Raw genomic sequence first — 20,410 nt, 5'->3', positions numbered from 1 at the left:
ATGTCCCTCTATCTCTCTTTCTTGCTCTTATTCTCAATGTCTATGCCTTTTTTCAGTATAGATAGATAGATAGATAGATAGATAGATAGATAGATAGATAGATAGATAGATAGATAGATAGGTTTTAAATTATCTATCTATCTATCTATCTATCTATCTATCTATCTATCTATCTATCTATCTATCTATCTATGTCTATCTGATATCATTGACTTGATTGTCACAGAAAGTTTTAGAATTAAACTCCTGTCTGTCTGTCTGTCTGTCTGTCTGTCTGTCTGTCTGTCTCTCTATCTCCTCCTACATTGTATCTGATGATTTTGTTATTTATGCCGTATATCATATTTAGTTTTTTTAACTCGGCATCAGACTTACCATCACTGAAATGTTGAAGCACACCACTGCAGGCTGTTTTCTCCCTGTCTAACATGGTTATCCATAAATAAATGGATAGGTTGCGGATGACACCACAGTGATGGGCCTCATCAAGGACAACGATGAGTCAGCCTACAGAGAGGAGGTGGACCGCCTAGCTGTGTGGTGCAGTGAGAACAACCTGCTGCTCAACACCAATAAAACCAAGGAGCTCATCGTGGACTTCAGGAGGAATGCTGACACACACACACCCATCCACATCAACGGTGCAGCAGTGGAGCGTGTGACCAGCTTCAAATTCCTGGGGATCCACATCTCGCAGGACCTCACCTGGACAACCAACTGCTCCAACTTGGACAAGAAGGCTCACCTTTGACCAAGTCCTCTTTTTCTTGAGGACTCTGAAGAGAAAAACACCTCTCTTCAGACATCCTGGTGAACTTCTACCGTTGTACCATCGAGAGCATCCTAACCAACTGTATTACAGTGTGGTATAGGAACTGCTCTGTCTTGGACCGGAAGGCACTGCAGAGGGTGGTGAAGATCGCCCAGCGTGTCGTGGGAGCCTCGCTTCCTCCTATTGAGGATGTCTACAGGAAGTGATTGCCCCAGGAGAGCCATAAACATCATCAAAGACTCCTGCCATCCAGCACACAAACTGTTCACTCTCCTGCCCTCTGGAAGGTGCTACAGGAGCCTTCGGACCAAAACCACCAGGTTCAGGAACAGTTTTTTTTTCCTTCAGCTCTCTCACTGCTGAACTCCACCCCCACATTCCCCCCTCCACGCACGCACACGCACACACACACTCATCAACAACCCCCCCCAAACTGAATTGACTTGAATTGACTTCATTGCACTATCACTATTTGCACTACTGTTTATTCATACCGTGTTTTGTATATACTGCAAATATCTATGTATCATACCATTGCACTACAGTTCATTCGTATTACACATTTTGAACATACTGTAAATATCGATCATATCATTATACCATTCCATACCCTGTAATTCCTGTATTTATATTTATGTATATTACACTTATGTTATTTACTGCTATGCACTTCTGGTTAGATGCAATCTGCATTTCATTGCCTTGTACCTGAGACGTGCAATGACAAAGCTGAATCTAATCTAATCTAATCTAATCTAATCTAATCTAATCTAATCTAATCTAATCTAATCTAAATCTCCTCTGAATGTATAACTTCTGCAAGATCTGAATAAAGTCTGGTGCTGAAGATGAGATTAATTTGTAAGTTGCTCAATCAGTATCATAGTTCAAGTGTATACGACACTTTATTGATTTGACATAAACTTTTGTTGAGTATTTTATTAGTTCATCAGAAAGTGCTGGGGCCGTTTGTCAGGGCTTTGAGGAAATCCACTCTTCCCTGCACTTGTTGACATCTCCAGCACGCACACAGTCAGCCATGGCGTAATCATCAACTGCAACTCAATTGGCTGTAGAGCTGCTGGCTGCGATCCAATAAGTGGTCTCCTTATAACAGAGCGGAGCACGGAGACAGATTCAAAAAAGCAAAAGGAACCGTTCATGGTGGTGGACTAACCCTGTAAAGCCAGTCCTAAAGAGTCCAAACCATGTGTAAAGGATTAGCTGCCCTGCCTCAGACATGTCTGGAGAGGTAAGCAGATGTACAGTTGTGTTTACTGCACTAGATTATACTTTCAGCTTCAAACGTAAGAAATAAATACAATACAAATTCAACCATGAAGTTGAAAGATTTAGCAATATTAAACTGTCCTCCCTGAAAATGAGATTTTTCGATGCTCTGTTGTGTAATACGACTGAAATAACCTGACAGAAATGAATCTCAATTGTCAAATCAGTAATACAAAGAACACTTTACTGCTGTCTTATATTACCTAATATCTCCTATTAAATGGTTTAAATAATATTCTTTCTGAAAATCTTTAATCTTAATTATTTAAAGTGGCATTACATTTCTGTGCTCTTTTATAATGTCTTTTAGGGCTTTGAACTTGTGTTGAAAGTTTCTTTTTAGTGTAATTATTGTATAGTTTTACTCTAATGTCTATGAGATTTTAGGCAAGATAGTTTTGTGTTTTAAAACCTACCATAAAATTTTTTTTGGTACATTGATTCAATGCTTGCTTTTTTAAAGAAGCGAAAAGTCTCAGTTACAGTACATCAGGAATGTTGTGATCACTGTAATGAAATTTAAGTCATGTGTTTAAAATACCAGCCAACAGTGATCAAAGGCAGTCCTTCCTCCCCCTGTCTCAGTAAAGGACAAAATACTATAGAGGGTCTGTTTTTAATATTGTGAGGTATGGTTTCAATAACATAGGGTAAAGGACACTTAAATAACAAAGTTTTTTGTTTTGTTTTTTGAGAAAGGAATTCAAGAGTGAGACAGAAAGGTTTTTCTGGCCCTTCAGAAATGCATGAAAAAAATGTATTGCTATGTGCTCTGAAAAAAAAAATCCCCTTCAAGATTTCCATTGTTGATGCATACTAGGATTGTTCAAAATGGTGTTCAAAATGGTTGTTCAAACATCTAAATCATTTTAGATGTTTGAATTAAGTTCAAAATGGTGCAAGGGGACGAGCAAGATGGTGCGGTGGTTCGTACTGTCGTCTCACAGCAACAAGGTTCTGTGTTCGAACGTTCCCCCTGCCTGTGTGGGTTTCCTCAGGGTGCTCTGGTTTCCTCCAGCAGTCCAAAGACGTGCAGATTAGGTCAACTGGCTAATCTAAATTATCCATAAGTGTGAATGTGAGTGTGAATGGTTGTTCATCTTGGTGTTAGCCCTGCGATAGATTGGCAACCTGCCTAGGGTGTAGCCCACATCTCACCCAAAGTTGGCTGGGATTGGTTCCAGATTCTCCCATGACCCTGACAGATACGTGGTATAAATAATGGATGGATGGAAGGATTGTCCAAAGGGAATGATCATGGGATGGAATGATATGGGAAGAAGAAGAAGAGAACCTTTCTTAAACTCTGCCCAAAACTTAATAACTGGTTGGACCACCTTGATATAAGTAGACCATCAACTCCAACTAAATCCCCCTCAGTTTGATCCTGAGTTCGATCCTGGGTGGCACAGTGGTGTAGTGGTTAGCACTCTCTCCTCATGGCAAGAAGGTTCTGGGTTCGAGCCCAGTGGCTGACAGGGGCCTTTCTGTGAGGTGCTTGCATGTTCTTCCCCATGTCTGTGTATGTTCCCTCCGGGTGCTCCGGTTTCCCCCATAGTCCAAAGACATGCAGGTTAGATTAACATGGGGTGGCCTTGGGCTGAAGTGCCCTTGAGCAAGGCACCTAACCCCCAACTGCTCCCTGGGTGCTATAGCATAGCTGCCCACTGGTCTGGGTATGTGTGTGTGCTCATTGTGTTCACTGCTTCGGATGGGTTAAATGCGGAGGATGAATTTCATTGTGTTTGAGTGTGCATGTGACAAATAAAGGCTTCTTCTTTTACTGTTAACATAGTGTAGAGTTTCACATGTTCTCCCATGTCCATATGGTTTTCTTCCCATTTCCCAAAATGCTCGGAGATGAATCAGTGACTCTAAATTGCCCCTAGGTGTGAACGTGTGTGCATGATGCCCTGTGATGGATCAGGCTTCCCTCCAGGGTGCATCCTGCCTTGCATCCAGTATTTCTCGAACAGTCTCATGATTCACTGTGACCCTGACCAGCATAAAGCACTTACTCAAAATGAATAAAAAAATAAAACTACTTCATATCCCATGATATCATTCTGTAATGTCACTGTTGAGAAATTTCAGCCCACACCTCTGTGCAAGATTCTTTTCATTCAGACACATTGGCAGATTTTCAACAATGAAGGGCTCGTTTCATGTCCTATCCCATTATCCGTATTGGGTTCGAGTCAGAATTTTGAATCGGTCATGCCAAAACATTCTTTTACCTCCTGCGCTGCCACATGGAATTGGTTCCATCCTTTGAATCATTGTTTTGCTGCATAAATTTATTAGGCATATGAGGTTCATGAATTCGTGATCCTTTGAATAATCCAGGCCTGAGGCAGAAAAGCATCTCCATGACTTGACATGATGTTCTTCATTTTATGCCATATATAATGAGACATGTGTCTCATAAATGGGTTATCTTTCAAAAATGTGACACCAAAAGGCATTGGTATCATCCATATGGTTTTGATTTGGCCATTGATATTGGTATTTCTTTTGGTTAACTCTGATTTCTGCCTTGCAACTCTCCCATGAATCCGATTGTTTGCCTACTCCTGTTCTTCTGTGGATTCTTAATATGGACCTTACTTGAAGTTAGAGCAGCCTGCAATTTGTTTGGTGTTCTTCTGGGATCTTTTGTGACTTCTTGGATGAGTTGTCAAAACACACTTGGAGAAATTTTGGCAGACCAGTCAGTCCTGGGAAGATTTATCACTGTTCTCAGTTTTGAGTTGATGGCCCTCACTGTGGTTCAGTGCTGTCCCAGAGACCTCAAATGGTTTTATAACCCTTTCCAGACTAATTTTGACAATGTTTTATCTCAGAGTAGTTGCTGATTATAAAGTTCAGTATGAGGGACTGCAATCAAGCCTGGATGTGTTCAATCAGCTGTGTTTACTCAGATGTTTGCTGTCAAATTTTATTTTATCTACACATCAGAAAATGTTCAGTGTGGCGAACACAAAAGGATAGAGGAAGTCAAGGAAGAGAAAACAGTTTGTACTGTAAATCTGATGCATGTATTTGTGTGTTTGTTTTGGATCTAGGGCTAAAGGGATCAAGACTAAGTTGGGAACTCTGCTCCAGAAGCCAGAGAATGCCATTGACCTCATTATCCCATACCCGGAAAAGCCTGAGAAGAAACCAGAAAAGCTTCAGAAGTGAGTCTCTCTCTCTCTCCATCATACAGTATATTGCACATACAATATTAGTATTTATTCGCCTTTTTCATCAAAGAGCTGTTGACCATGAAACAGCTGGATATCAAATCAATAAATAAATGCACACAACTGGATATATAGGGTAGCATGGTGGTGTAGTGGTTAGCACTGTCGCCTCACAGCAAGAAGGTCCGGGTTCGAGCCCAGTGGCCAACGGGAGCCTTTCTGTGTGGAGTTTGCATGTTCTCCCCATGTCTGCGTGGGTTTCCGCCGGGTGCTCCGGTTTCCCCCACAATCCAAAGACATGCAGGTTAGGCTAACTGGTGGCTCTAAATTGACCGTACGTGTGAATGTGAGTGTGAATGGTTGTTTGTCTCTCTGTGTCAGCCCTGCAATGACCTGGAGACTTGTCCAGGGTGTACCCCGCCTCTCACCCATAATCAGCTGGGATAGGGTCCAGCGTGCCTGCAACCCTGCATGGGATAAGTGGTTATGGATCATGGATGGAGCTGGATATTCTATTATCCTATGACATTTACTGGATATGAGCAATTGCATGCTCTGATTGGCTACTCAACTACTAGGATATCAGCTCATATATCATGTGTAGAGACAAACAAAATGGCGGAGCGTGTTGCTGAACCAATCGAGGATGAAATAAAAACTCTACTTGAAAACAAAACCCAAAAAAATACAAAACAAAAAAAGCAACAAAATATGGAATAAAAGTATTTGATGGGAAGAACATATGTATCTTTTATTTTTCAGGAATTATTATTCGAGCAAATTGCTACTGTCAGTTCACCACTTTGTTTACATTCGAAGCAGAAATGATTTTGTCGGAAGTTTTGTATGAAGTTTTTGTTTATCGAATTTGCAAAAAAAAAAAATGCTCTGTTTCTCAGAATCCAGTGAACGTGGATAGAATAAAACAGTTATTCCACTCAATTTCATCATACATGGCTTATAGCCAACTTGGTGCTACGTACCTCGCCGGTTATCAGCTCATATACGACTCGATTTCGTGGAATAACTGATTATATATAGTTAGGTTTTGATCTGTCTGTACCGAAGGAAGACAAATTGACAAAGTATAATCTCAAATTGTAGACCTTTGCTGCCTCAGACATTCTGCCTCATGGATCAATCCAGGAGCAAACAATCACTGACACAGACGCAGCTGCTCAGAGAGGTTTCTCCGCTTATTGTGGGACAAACATGAGGATATATTCACATTCAGGAGTGTGTTGTAGCTATGTGATTGGATGATGATTTAATTGATGAAGCCAAGTTATCTATGTATAACATAAATGTGTGATGAAGCAAAGAAGAGAAACATTATGTACCATTACATCATCCGTCAGGATCACTGTCTCATGAAAAGAAGAAAGACATTGCTGGTCAACATAACCTTCAGAAAGTAAGAGCAGGATGTGAGAGCGAAGATAAATCTCAAAGATTAAACTAACCAAGACAAGCAGCAACCAGAACAGCCTGTTCTAGCTGCAAGCATGCCAAACAGATATTTCTATCATATATTTAACAGTTATTCCACAAAATCGAGTCATATACAGTATGAGCTGATTACTGATAAGTCACATAGCACCGAGTTGGCTATAAGACATGTACGACAAGATTGAGTGGAATAATTATTTTAATATATCCATATTCACTGGATTTTGAGAAACAGAGCATTTTAATTTTTTGCAAATTTGATAAATTACTTAAAAAATAACTTAAAATTCAACAAACTGCCACCTTATTGTGGTGGAGGGGTTTGTGTGCTTGAATGATCCTAGGAGCTATGTTGTCGGGGGCATTATGCCCCTGTCAGGGTTTCCCAAAGCAGACAGGTCCTAGGTGACAGGCCAGACCAAGAGCAGTTCACCAAAACCCCTAATGGAGCAACAACCAAGGACCGAGACGTCGCCCGGTATGGCGCAGCCGGGGCCCCACCCTGGAGCCAAGCCCGGAGTTGGGGCTCGCATGCGAGCGCTTGGTGGCCGGGCCTTTGCCCATGGGGCCCGGCCGGGCTCAGCCCGAAGAGGTGACGTGGGCCCGACCTCCTGTGGGTTCACCACCCACAGAGGTAGCAGTAGGGGGCTGGTGCAGTGTGGATTGGGTGGCAGTCGAAGGCAGGAGCCTCAACGACCTGATCCCCGGACACAGCGGCTAGCTGTTGGGACATGGAATGTCACAATAATGATTCTTGGAAAATTAAAAAACAATACGTTCTTGCCCTCAAATGTTTTCATTCCATGTTTTGTTGCTTTTTTTTTGTATTTTTTGGGGTTTTGTTTTCAAGGAGAGTTTTTATTTCGTCCTCGGTTGGTTCAGCAACACACACATCGACATTTTATTTTTCTCTACTCACGGTATATGAGCTCATAGCCTAGTAGGAGAGTAGCCAATCAGAGCACATGATTGCTCATATCCAGTGAATGTGGATAGGATAATAGAATATCCAGCTCCATCCATTATCCACAACCACTTATCCCATGCAGGGTTGCAGGCACGCTGGACCCTATCCCAGCTGATTATGGGTGAGAGGCAGGGTACACCCTGGACAAGTCTCCAGGTCATCGCAGGGCTGACACATAGAGACAAACAACCATTCACATTCACACATACGGTCAATTTAGAGTCATCAGTTAACCTAACCTGCATGTCTTTGGACTGTGGGGGAAACCGTGTATATATATATGTATATAATCTCATTATCTCTTGCCACTTATATATGTGTATATATATATATATATATATCAAGTTTATTTGTACAGCGCTTTTAACAATAAACATTGTCGCAAAGCAGCTTTACAGAATTTGAGCGACTTAAAACATGAGCTAATTTTATCCCCAATGAGCAAGCCTGTGGCGACGGTGGCAAGGAAAAACTCCCTCAGACGACATGAGGAAGAAACCTCGAGAGGAACCAGACTCAAAAGGGAACCCATCCTCATTTGGGCAACAACAGACAGCCTGACTATAATATTAACAGTTTTAACAGGTATAACCCTCAACTGTCCTCATGGGGCCGTCCTTCACAGGAGTGGGGCGATAAAACTCCGACCAGACACAGGGCACCAGGATGGATCAAGCAGGTCCGAGGGGCAGAAGAGGCCAGCATCTCAATCCCAGGATCAACATGTAACTCGGGGGGGGGAGAGAGAGAGAAAGAAAACACGTTGTTAGGTATGCCCTAAAAATGACAAGTATTAAATCTGTGTGGTAGGCTCGCAGAGACGAGAGTCTTTACATCAGGCATGACGCACAATGGCATGTTAATATGGTAAAAAATATATCATGACCTGCTCTGGCTGGATGCTTGATTGGGTGATGGGAGCACACTCCTCAGCAATGATGAGATGCAGATGGGACCCTTAGGCCTGGCCAAGACAATTCAGTTACATTTCACCGGGTCTGGGACATGCGACAGAATGTCTGACGGCCGATTCCCTGCAGGCTACGATAGCCAGTCGAGGTCCCCACCGTCTCCACCAAAAGATTTCCTGTTGACTCCATGTAACTCAGAGGGACAGATTTGGGGTGGGGGGGAGAGAAAGAAAACACAGGTGGTTAGGTATGCCCAATGTCACCTGAATAAGTAGGAACAGTATACATATTGCACCGAGTACAAGCAGGGACTCCGGCAACTAACTATGACAGCATAACTAAAAGGAGAGAGCCAGAAGGTAACACAGGCATGAGGGAGCCCCGGGACATAAAGCAGCCAGCCACTGCACCGTCAACAAACTCGAGTGAGCAAGCGAGTGGGGACTGACAGCATCCATACATCCCAGTTTACCAAAACACTCTATGTCTGAGGACCCTCCAGATCTACTCCTTTACCTCATAAACACCATTAACAAAAGGCTTGACTAAACAGATATGTTTTCAGCCTAGACTTAAATGCTGAGACTGTGTCTGATTCCCGAACATTACTTGGAAGGCTGTTCCATAACAGTGGGGCTTTGTAAGAAAAGGCTCTGCCCCCTGATGTAGCCTTCACTATACGAAGTACCAGCAGATAGCCTGCACCTTTTGATCTAAGTAGGCGTGGCGGGTCATAGAGGAGCAGAAGTTCACTCAGGTACTGTGGTGCGAGACCATTTAGTGCTTTAAAGGTCAATAGTAGTATTTTATAATCAGTACGAAATTTGATTGGGAGCCAATGCAGTGTGGATAAGACAGGCGTGATGTGGTCATATTTTCTAGTTCTAGTAAGAACTCTTGCTGCAGCATTTTGAACTAACTGGAGCTTGTTTATGCACTTATTGGAACATCCAGACAGTAAGGCATTACAATAATCCAACCTGGAGGTAACGAAAGCATGGACTAGTTTTTCTGCATCATGCAATGACATTAAATTTCTTATCTTTGCAATATTTCTGAGATGAAAGAAAGCTATCCGGGTGATGTTATCAATGTGAGTTTCGAATGAAAGACTGGGGTCAATAATCACTCCGAGGTCTTTTACTGCTGCACGTGAAGAAACAGAAAGGCCATCCAGAGTTACTGTGTAATCAGAAAACTTACTTCTAGCTGTATGTGGTCCTAGCACAAGTACTTCAGTCTTGTCAGAGTTAAGCAGAAGGAAATTTATAAGCATCCAGTGTCTAATGTCCTTAACACATTCCTCAATTTTATTAAGCTGGTGTCTCTCATCAGGTTTTGCAGAGACATACAACTGTGTGTCATCAGCATAACAGTGGAAACTAATACAATGTTTACGAATAATATCGCCCAGAGGTAACATATATAGAGAAAAAAGCAGTGGACCCAAGACAGAACCTTGTGGAACACCAAACTTTACCTCGGTACGTCTAGAAATATCACCATTTATATCGACATACTGATAACGATCAGTTAGATAAGACCTGAGCCAGGAGAGGGCCATTCCCTTAACTCCCACAACATTTTCTAGTCTATCCAGAAGAATGGAATGATCAATGGTATCAAATGCTGCACTAAGGTCAAGCAACACAAGTAGCGAGACAAAGCCCTGATCAGACGCCAACAGTAGGTCGTTTACTACTTTAACCAGTGCTGTCTCTGTGCTATGATGAGGTCTAAATCCTGACTGATACATTTCATGGATGTTATTCCTATGTAAATATGAGCATAACTGCTGTGCCACAGCTTTTTCAAGGATCTTGGAGATAAAGGGGAGGTTTGATATTGGCCGATAATTGGACAGCTGACAGGGATCAAGGTCAGGTTTTTTAATCAGGGGTTTGATAACTGCTAGTTTAAAGGATTTGGGTACATAGCCAATCATAAGAGAAGAATTTATTATTTTTAGAAGCGGTTCAATTACTCCAGGCATTATCTGTTTGAATAGATGTGTCGGTAAGGGATCTAGTACGCAAGTTGAGGCTTTTGATGTAGAGATTAATGAGAGTAATTCAGTTTCTTTTAGGGGAGTAAAACATTCTAACTGATGATCTGATACAGTTATATTGTTAACTACAAGGTCACTTTCATTGTCTAACCTTAAATTAGTAGTTTGAATTTTTTGTCGGATATTCTCAATTTTGTCATTAAAAAAATTCATGAAGTCGTTGCTACTATATACTGCAGGTGTGCATGTGTTGATAGTGGACTTATTCCTGGTTAATTTTGCTACAGTATTAAATAGGAATCTAGGATTATTTTTGTTATCTTCTATTAGGGAGGAGAGATATGTTGATCTCGCAGCACTAAGAGCTTTTTTATACTTCAGGAAGCTCTCCTTCCACGCCAATTTGAACACTACCAATTTTGTTTGACGCCATTTACGTTCCAATTTTCGAGTGGTCTGTTTTAATGTGCGAGTGTCATCATTATACCAGGGTGCTAATTTTTTGTCTCTGACCATTTTCCTTTTTAGAGGAGCTACATTATCTAAAGTATGGCGGAATGTTGACTCTAAGCATTCAGTTGCCTGATCGAGTTCTGCAGGGGCTGACAGTGACCCAATCAAAGTTGACAGCTCTGGGAGATCATTTATAAAGCTCTGTGCAGTAGTTGACGTGAAAGTACGTTTAATACAGTAGCGTGGTGAGGTGCATATATTATTACTCAGACATATTTTGAATGAGATGAGACAATGATCTGAGATAACTTCAGACTGTGGAAGTATGACTATATTGTCTACGTTTAATCTGAATGTTAGTATTAGATCAAGGGTGTGACCACCATTATGGGTCGGTCCTATGACATTCTGCTTAATCCCGACTGAATCTAAGATGGACACAAACGCTGTTTTTAAAGGGTCTTCTGGGTTATCGAAGTGAATATTAAAATCTCCGACAACTAAAGCTTTGTCTAAGGAAATAACCAAATCTGAGATAAAATCTGCAAATTCAGAAAGAAACTCAGAATATGGCCCCGGGGGCCTGTAAATAATAAGCAATGGAATTAACTGGGTAGACTTATTTTTCGAGGCTACATACATTATATGAGTATGAAGAACTTCAAATGTATTAAATTTATAACCAGGTTTGTGTGTTACACCTAGATAATCGTTATAAATAACCGCGACGCCTCCTCCTCTGCCAGTTAGACGAGGCTGGTGTATATAACTGTATCCAGGAGGACTCGCTTCATTTAATGCTATATATTCATTTGGCTTAATCCATGTTTCTGTTAAACACAGTACATTAAACTCCTGATCAGTAATGAGTTCATTAACCATTAGCGCTTTAGATGTAAGAGATCTAATATTTAATAGCCCCACCTTTAGATCAAAGGTGCTGGCAGCAGCTGTACAGTCAGTCTGATCTAATTTTATATTGATTAGGTTACTGGAACAAACTCTCTGAAAATTTCTACCTTTTTGTTGAGCTCGGGGAACAGACACAGTCTCGATGTAGTGGGCCCTGAGTGACGACTCTGTGCAGCTAGCAGACAGTCGGTTTAGCCTGTTCGTCTGCTCCCTGGCCTTGGCTCTGGATTGTCAGAAATTAACTAGGCCTGTTCTGAGACTATGACCTATGCTGCAGGAAATGAGAGCAGCACCTTCCCGAGTGGGATGGATACCGTCCCGCCCTAACAGGCCAGCAGTGCCCTCAAAATTAGCCCAATTATCTATAAAGCCCACACTGTTTTCAGAGCACCACCTGGACAGCCAGCAGTTCAGCGACCATAACCTGCTGTAAGCTACATCGCCACACCGCATTGGGATGGGGCCAGAGCATACTACAGCATCGGACATCGCCTTCGCTAATTTAAACACCTCTACAAAGTTACTCTTAGTAACCTCAGACTGACGAAGGCGTATATCATTAGCTCCTGCATGGATAACTATCTTTGAGAACCTGTGCTTGCCTAGGACCCTAAGATTACCTGCTATGTCCGGCGCCCTGGCTCCCGGTATACACCTGACTAAAGCTGCTGGTGCCCCTAAAGGCTGAGCTAATTTCACGTGCCGTATGATAGAGTCCCCTATAACCAGAGCTCTTTCAGGTTTCTCAGTGGGTGCATCACTAAGGAGAGCAAACCTGTTCGACACGTGACGCGGAGAGGAGTGGTGCTCCCGTGGGCGAGCCTCAGCGGTAGCTTTGGCTCTACGCTTATGCCGCCGAGCCATCACCCATTCGCCCCGCTGTAAGGGCTCTAATGCCGGAGTTGGGGGATTGCTAACTCCACCTAGGGCGTCCAGACTTTCCCTAACAGAAACTACACTGTTCTCACGCTCACTAACCTGCTCTAAAGCCTGGACACGCGCTTCTAGCACTGAAATCTTCTCCGTCAGAGAGCTAACTAATCTGCACTTATCACAAGTAAAGCTAATAGAGCTATCGCTAGTGACGGAGGAAGAATGACTAAACATCCTGCACTCAGCACACTGAAGGTGTGCCATGATGAAAAGATTCACGTACCTTAAATGAAGATCTGTTGATATTAAAGCAGATCAGATGGCCTCCGCTTGTGGACTTTACACAGGAGGAGAGAAAAGAAAGCTTCCGGTCTCGGCGTTCTTCCGAAAAAAGAAAGAGAAAAAAACGGAAAAAAAACCGGAAAAAGGAAAGCGAAAGTGAAAAGTACAAAAATGAAAGCGACAGTATAATAAAAGTGTATATATGTGTGTGTGTGTGTGTGTGTGTGTGTGTGTGTAATATAATTTATTTATTTTTAATTTATTCCCCCCAAAATGCTCTCAATTGCAAATTAATCCAAATTCAAGTCTGAGTACTGAAACCACATGTGGAAATAAATGAATTGTTATGTTAATGAGAGGGTTAGAGGGATAAAGTGAATAATGAATCATGTGTAAAAATCACGATGTGAAACATATATGAAGAGTCTAAAAACTACATGTCAATTTCAGCATAAATGTTTACAATTACATCTCGAAATTGAAAGCAGATGATGCACTGCATTCTCCCCCTTACGAAAATCTACCATGGTTTACTATGGTTTTACCATGGTTTTTATGTAGTGACCATGGTTATACTATGGTTTTTATGTAGTAACCATGATTCTACCATGGTATCTCATGGTTATTCTAAGTACTATGAACCAACCATAGTATTACTATGGTTCATCCATGGTAGTAACCATGGTTCTACTATGGTATTTCATGGTGATTCTAAGTACTATGAACCAACCATAGCATTACTGTGGTTTATCCATAGTACTGCAGTAGCTGTGGTAGCATCATAGTTGTATGTGTAAAAGGTCATAATAACTATGAAATTAGTTTAAAAAGGGATAGTATGGTTTTTAAAAGGATGCACTAACTGTAGTATTACCATGCTTTCGTCCAACAGTCAATGCTGTAGAGAAGGATCTCGATTAACAGCCCAGATACATTAACATTTACTTAGAACCTAAAAATTTAAGTGAACATTGAGGTAAAATGCATATAGTACATCCTAAACAACAACAAAAACACTCTAAAAATACTGGGTCAAAAATAACTCAACTTTAACCCAACCACTGGGCTAATATTGCACGAACTCAACACTAGGTTATCTTAGCCCAAACAATTGGGTTGAAACGATTGGGTGCAAAGATTATACCATAGTGAAACCATGGTTAAATCATGGTTAAACCATAGTCATGAACCATGGTTTTCATGGTTACCCAAAAAACCATGAATAAATATAAACCATGGTAAAACCATGGTTAGTTTTCATAGTAAAACCATGGTTAATTTTTGTAAGGGCCTTTTGCCAGTGTTATGCTGTAAATGATGAAAGCAGGAAATTAAAGTGCCGTCACTATCAATTTAATAAAACACTATTGCCCCTTGAACATACGCACAGCACTTCCATGGAACTAGCAGCTAAAGACTGGGTAATATTGACCAGGCTTTTACAACATCATAAATATTTTATGTAAAAACTAATTATTCATAATTATTGTATTTGATACACACAGTGGGGTCCAAAGGTCTGAAAGCATGAGGGGAAATACTTCAATTTTCCATTTGTTTCTAGTTTAATGCAATAATTTGTATTGCAAATTATATTATTGGCAACAGTTTGAGTGAAAACTAGAATCTTTGAAATTTTTACATGAATTTCAGAGTTTCTTAGTATTTGGTATGTCCACATTTTGCTTTAATGGCAGTGTGAACTCGAGCTGATGTGGACTTCGTGAGACCAAATCCATCTGTATTATTTATGTTATTTGTTCAAGACCGTTTTAGAAAACTTGTATAATCATGCATTTAGAGGAACATTAGTTTGGAGGGAGGGAGAGAGAGAGAGAGAGAGAGAGAGAGTCCATTCTGCAATTTAAAAAAAAGTGCCAAAGTATTGTTTATACCATAAATCCCAAAAGACCATGAAAAGCTGCCTTGTATATCAACACTTCAGGTGGAATGGATTGGAAGGACTAATATGAGTGATGTTTCATATGTCAATAATGCCTTTTATGGGCATCCTGAAACGGACGAGCATCTGTGTGTACGTATGCCTGTACGTGTGCGTGCTGTACTATTGAGTGTTTTTTTTTAATGCATCCTGTTTAGCATATTGTAAACAAAACTCTGATTGTTCAAAGAATGCATGATCTCATGCTCTTTTGTACTCAGATGTGCGAACATCATTTGGAAGTGCTCTATATTCTTCCAGCCACAAGTGTAATTTTGTAATTTACTGCTATAACATGACTGCAATACTAATTTGGTTGGGTGTAAAACCCAGTTACTGTTTTCAGGGTGGGAAATAAAAGCTCCAGCACTGCATTTCTTATGTTGACTATATGTTAGATGAGGTATGAAATATAAACAGAGTACTTGACCCAAATACTGTACTAGAGGTGTATTGTATTATTTGAGATGAGTCTGAGTATTCATCTCATCTCATTACCTCTAGCCACTTTATTCTGTTCTACAAGGTCACAGGCAAGCTGGAGCCCATCCCAGCTGACTACAGGCGAAAGGTGGGGTACACCCTGGATAAGTCGCCAGGTCATCACAGGGCTGACACATAGACACAGACAACCATTCACACTCACATTCACGCCTACGGTCAATTTAGAGTCACCAGTTAGCCTAATCTGCATGTCTTTGGACTGTGGGGGAAACCGGAGCACCCAGAGGAAACCCACGCGGACACGGGGAGAACATGCAAACTCCGCACAGAAAGGCCCTCGCCGGCCACGGGGCTCGAACCCGGACCTTCTTGCTGTGAGGCGACAGCGCTAACCACTACACCACCGTGCCACCTGAGTCTGAGTATTGAACAATAAATTCAATACTAACTACTTATTAAGTGAGCCCAAGGTCTTTATGGGAAAATATCAGACCAAGGTCTTGACAGTACGGACTGAGCCATTGGCAAGGTCCATACAAAAAGACCTCGGTCTGATATTTTCCCGTAAAGACCGAGCAAGCAAGGTTTATTATATGGGCTTTTTATTTCTGAGATTAAAACAGACAGTCATTATAATGACACTGCTTTCAGTCATGACATATTTGTAACGTAGTTGAGTCACACATGCAGAATAAACAGCTAGCGGTTTCAAAACTGAATTTCTGTTAGCGGTTAGCGGTTTCTGAATGCTCTTTGTTGCTCATTTCTTGAATAACTCAATGTCTCTTGTTTGTCTTTTGGCTGTTTTTGATTCTGTTTTGATTTCCAGTTCATCTTTGTTTGTCGTTTTGTTTTTGCTCGTTTTTTGCAACATTGAATGCCGGGGCCTTGAAAAGAAAGTCCGTAATCGCCCACAGGGATTACGGGAAAATACTGCCCATGAAGGAACCAATCAGAGTGCACGATTTTACTGGAAGTAGCTTGTGCCATATAATAATCTATGTTAAAGTATTTTTCATAACATACAGCTTATATTATGTAAGATGTAATAGAAATTTAAACTTAAGCAAGCCCACACTTTGTCTCAAAAAGTAGCTTCCATTTTTATGGCCAATTAGTAGAGGCTACACACACACACTTCTCCGAAGCACACTGTTAGCTGAAAGGCGAGCATAGCATAGTGTAGCATAGCAGGAAGTAGAAGACTCCACCCCCACCCACCCCAACCTTAATCTTTAAGGTCTTCTTTACCTTTATTTAACCAGGGAAGTTCCATTGAGATTAAGAATCTCTTTTTCAAGGGAGACCTAGCCACTACAGGCATCAGCACGAATAAAACCCAGAGTTACAAACAGATACACTATAGAAAACAAGTGTTGCCAGGCAAAACAAACCTTGCCTGGCAGGACTTATTTCATACCTATATGTTGATAATAGTAATATTTCTCAAACATCATCTGTCAGGTTATAGTCCTATGAAAATCCATGACCTTGAGTTTGGCATTTCAGAGTCATTCAAGGTCAAAGGTTATGGCTGAAACTGAAAGCCCATATGGGACTTCTTATATGTTGATAATGGTAAACATCTGGCTATCATGAACCATTTTGAAGTTATAGCCCTTTGAAAACCCATGACCTTGAGGTTGACCTTTCAAGGCTAAAGATCATGGTGCCAAATGAAAGCCCATATGGCACTTCCTATAAGTTGTTAATGGTAAATATCTATCTTCCATCAACTGTTTTCACGTTACAGCCCTCTGAAAATCCGTGGCCTTGAGTTTGACCTTTTAAGGTCACTCAAGTTCAAAGATCATGGTGCCAAATGAAAGGCCATATGAGAGTTCCTATATGCTCATAATAGTAAACATCTATCTATCAGCAACCATTTTTGAGTTATAATGGAAAATGTTATTTTGACCGATGACTTTGACCCCCCTGATTTTAAACCCCAACTGCTAGGGAGACTGTCCAAGCTACCCCATCATGCAGCATATGGTTGGAAGCAGAACTGAAAGATGCACATTTTGGTTTTGGTTTGAAGTCAAAATGATTAATCTGAAGAAAGTTATCGCAAAAAAAAAAAAGATTTTGACTTTTCTGATCTTCACCTTGACCCAGTTACCCCCAAAATTTAATCAGGTAATCTACAGACTATAGAGATCTTGCATGTGACGTCACAGCCGATCCAGATTGTGACAGACGCCATCTTGTAGGTCAAACGCCATATTCCGCCTTCTACTTCTATTTCTGCTTTTACTTCTACCTTTTCTTCTGGAAAACCCTACTATATACAATTCTACTACAATGGCTGCGGCTACAAGCTCTCCCTACCTGTGAACATTTTTTATGGTTTTTGTGTGTATTTTTGCGTGTTGTTCGTCTGTACCGGACTTCAATATCCACTACAACCGTATGGACTTACTGGACATTGGTTTCCAGCAGAAAATGACGGTTTGTAGCGATTTCCATCGCATGCACAACATTCCGGACGAGAAAAAAAAAAACATAACATTCCGGACGAGATTGCGAGACCAGCGGGGTCTCCGTGGATTGTTATCGGAAGCAAAGCGAAGGAGGCGGCGTCGGGAGCGGAAGCAAAAGCAAGGCTGCAGGCAGAGCCGGCCTGTTGACTAAGCTCAGAAAACAGCTACTCAAATCTCCACTGCTAAGCCTCTACCTCTCCAACGCCAGATCCATGTAAACAAGACGGACGATTTGGAATTACAACTGGAATTACCTTATTCTATTCTATAATCGGCTGGTCAGTGCTATACTCAATACTTACTTACCCATCCAGTGAGGATCATTTTCTTGTTTACAAGATGCTACATCTGAGTCGCTGACAAATCCTGAATTTCTGTAAAGATAACTGTCCAGAGATTTATAAGCACGCAGTGCTTCACCACTGAACAGCGAGGGAAAGATGAGGTAATCATACACGTCCAGGTATTCCGCTGGCAGTTCAAAATCCGGTTGTGAAAACTCCGTCCGGAAAGCCATAAGGGTCACAAATCTGTAGATCGTTTATTTTAGACATATATCTAGTTATCTGTTCATTAGAAAAATGAGCCGTGTAGTCCGTCGGTTGAAATTGATCCATTCTGCACACGAGTGCAGCAGTATTCAGCTGTGTTTTTGACCGACATGATGGCGGTTGTGTACTTTCCGGTCACGTGACTGCAAGATCTCTATTGCCCACCTACCCTGAAAATTTGAAGTCAATGAGTGCAACTGTCTAGACACTAGATTGTTAACAGACAGACACACAAACAAACAAGCTGCACTGATTACAATACCTTGCCCTGTTTACTCTGTCGCGGGTGAGGTAACAAAATTAAAAGAACTAAAAATCAATATTTTATGATTTCAGCTGGGCGGCACGGTGGTGTAGTGGTTAGCGCTGTCGCCTCACAGCAAGAAGGTCTGGGTTCGCGTCCCGTGGCCGACGAGGACCTTTCTGTGCGGAGTTTGCATGTTCTCCGTGTGGGTTTCCTCTGGGTGCTCCGGTTTCCCCCACAGTCCAAAGACATGCAGGTTAGGTTAACTGGTGACTCTAAATTGACCGTAGGTGTGAATGTGAGTGTGAATGGTTGTCTGTGTCTATGTGTCAGCCCTGCGATGACCTGGTGACTTGTCCAGGGTGTACCCCGCCTCTCGCCCATAGTCAGCTGGGATAGGCTCCAGCTTGCCTGCGACCCTAGAGAACAGGATAAAGCGGCTAGAGATAATGAAATGAGATGAGAACTCGGTGAGTTAAAAACAGTGACATCTTAACAAATAGGCCTCCAGCTCTTTCATTCTGGATTTAAAAGCATTTAGTGAGATTAAGCCACAAAGCTTCAAGTCCTTCAACAGTATGTTCCATGCTACAGGTGCAAAAGACACAAAAGCCCATTTTTTTTCCAATTTCTGTGCAAGCAATTTGAACAGAAAGCATAAAGAAGTTTTGAGAACACGGAGTACATACTGTCCAGTACTTTTCTGCGTAATACAGACACAAAAGTAAGAAGGGAGCAGACCCAGAATTGCTTTATATATAAAAAGGTACCAGTGACAGAGTCAAATGGTCAGGCTTGAGTTTCCCCAAAGCATTGCAGCACAAAGATCATCATTAAATGGTAGCATGAGCAACACAATGAACACTTTCTCTCCTCGTCAAGATGCTCTAAGCGTGAAGAGGCTTTTTGGAAACCCACCACTGATCTATCTTAGCACTTCTCGAAAAATTACAGTGCAGATGGCCAAAAAGTTTTGAATGATAATTAATGTGCCAACTCTGTCAAATACAGTGGTGCTTGAAAGTTTGTGAACCCTTTAGAATTTTCTATAATTCTGCATAAATATGACCTAAAACATCATCAGATTTTCAGACAAGTCCTCAAAGTAGATAAAGAGAACCCAGTTAAACAAATGAGACAAAAATATTATACTTGGTCATGTATTTATTGAGGAAAATTATCCAATATTACATATCTGTGAGTGGCAAAAGTATGTGAACCTTTGCTTTCAGTATCTGGTGTGACCCCCTTGTGGAGCAATAACTGCAACTAAACGTTTCCGGTAACTGTTGATCAGTCCTGCACAGCGGCTTGGAGGAATTTTAGCCCGTTCCTCTGTACAGAACAGCTTCAACTCTGGAACGTTGGTGGGTTTCCTCACATGAACTGCTCGCTTCAGGTCCTTCCACAACATTTCGATTGGATTAAGGTCAGGACTTTGACTTGGCCATTCCAGAACATTAACTTTATTCTTCTTGAACCATTCTTTGTTAGAACGACTTGTGTGCTTTGGGTTGTTGTCTTGCTGCATGACCCACCTTCTCTTGAGATTCAGTTCATGGACAGTTGTCCTGACATTTTCCTTCAGGATTCGCTGGTATAATTCAGAATTCATTGTTCCATCAAGGATGGCAAGCCATCCTT

The 20,410-nt window shown here is 41.4% G+C and overlaps 1 protein-coding gene across 1 annotated transcript in view; it reads left to right on the top strand.

Annotated features, from left to right (window-relative positions):
* Window positions 1–1,888: 1,888 nt before the first annotated feature.
* Window positions 1,889–20,410, top strand: part of rgs5a (regulator of G protein signaling 5a) — a 52,465-nt gene continuing 33,943 nt past the window's right edge. The window contains exons 1-2 of the mRNA XM_060920035.1: window positions 1,889–2,024; window positions 5,128–5,241. Of these exons, the coding sequence (XP_060776018.1) occupies window positions 1,981–2,024; window positions 5,128–5,241 (158 nt within the window). The 5' untranslated portion in view covers window positions 1,889–1,980. The remainder of the gene's footprint in view (window positions 2,025–5,127; window positions 5,242–20,410) is intronic.

Source organism: Neoarius graeffei, chromosome 4, assembly GCF_027579695.1.
Source record: "Neoarius graeffei isolate fNeoGra1 chromosome 4, fNeoGra1.pri, whole genome shotgun sequence".
Classification (NCBI taxonomy): Eukaryota; Metazoa; Chordata; class Actinopteri; order Siluriformes; family Ariidae; genus Neoarius; species Neoarius graeffei.
This window is presented reverse-complemented; position numbering and strand designations above follow the sequence as displayed.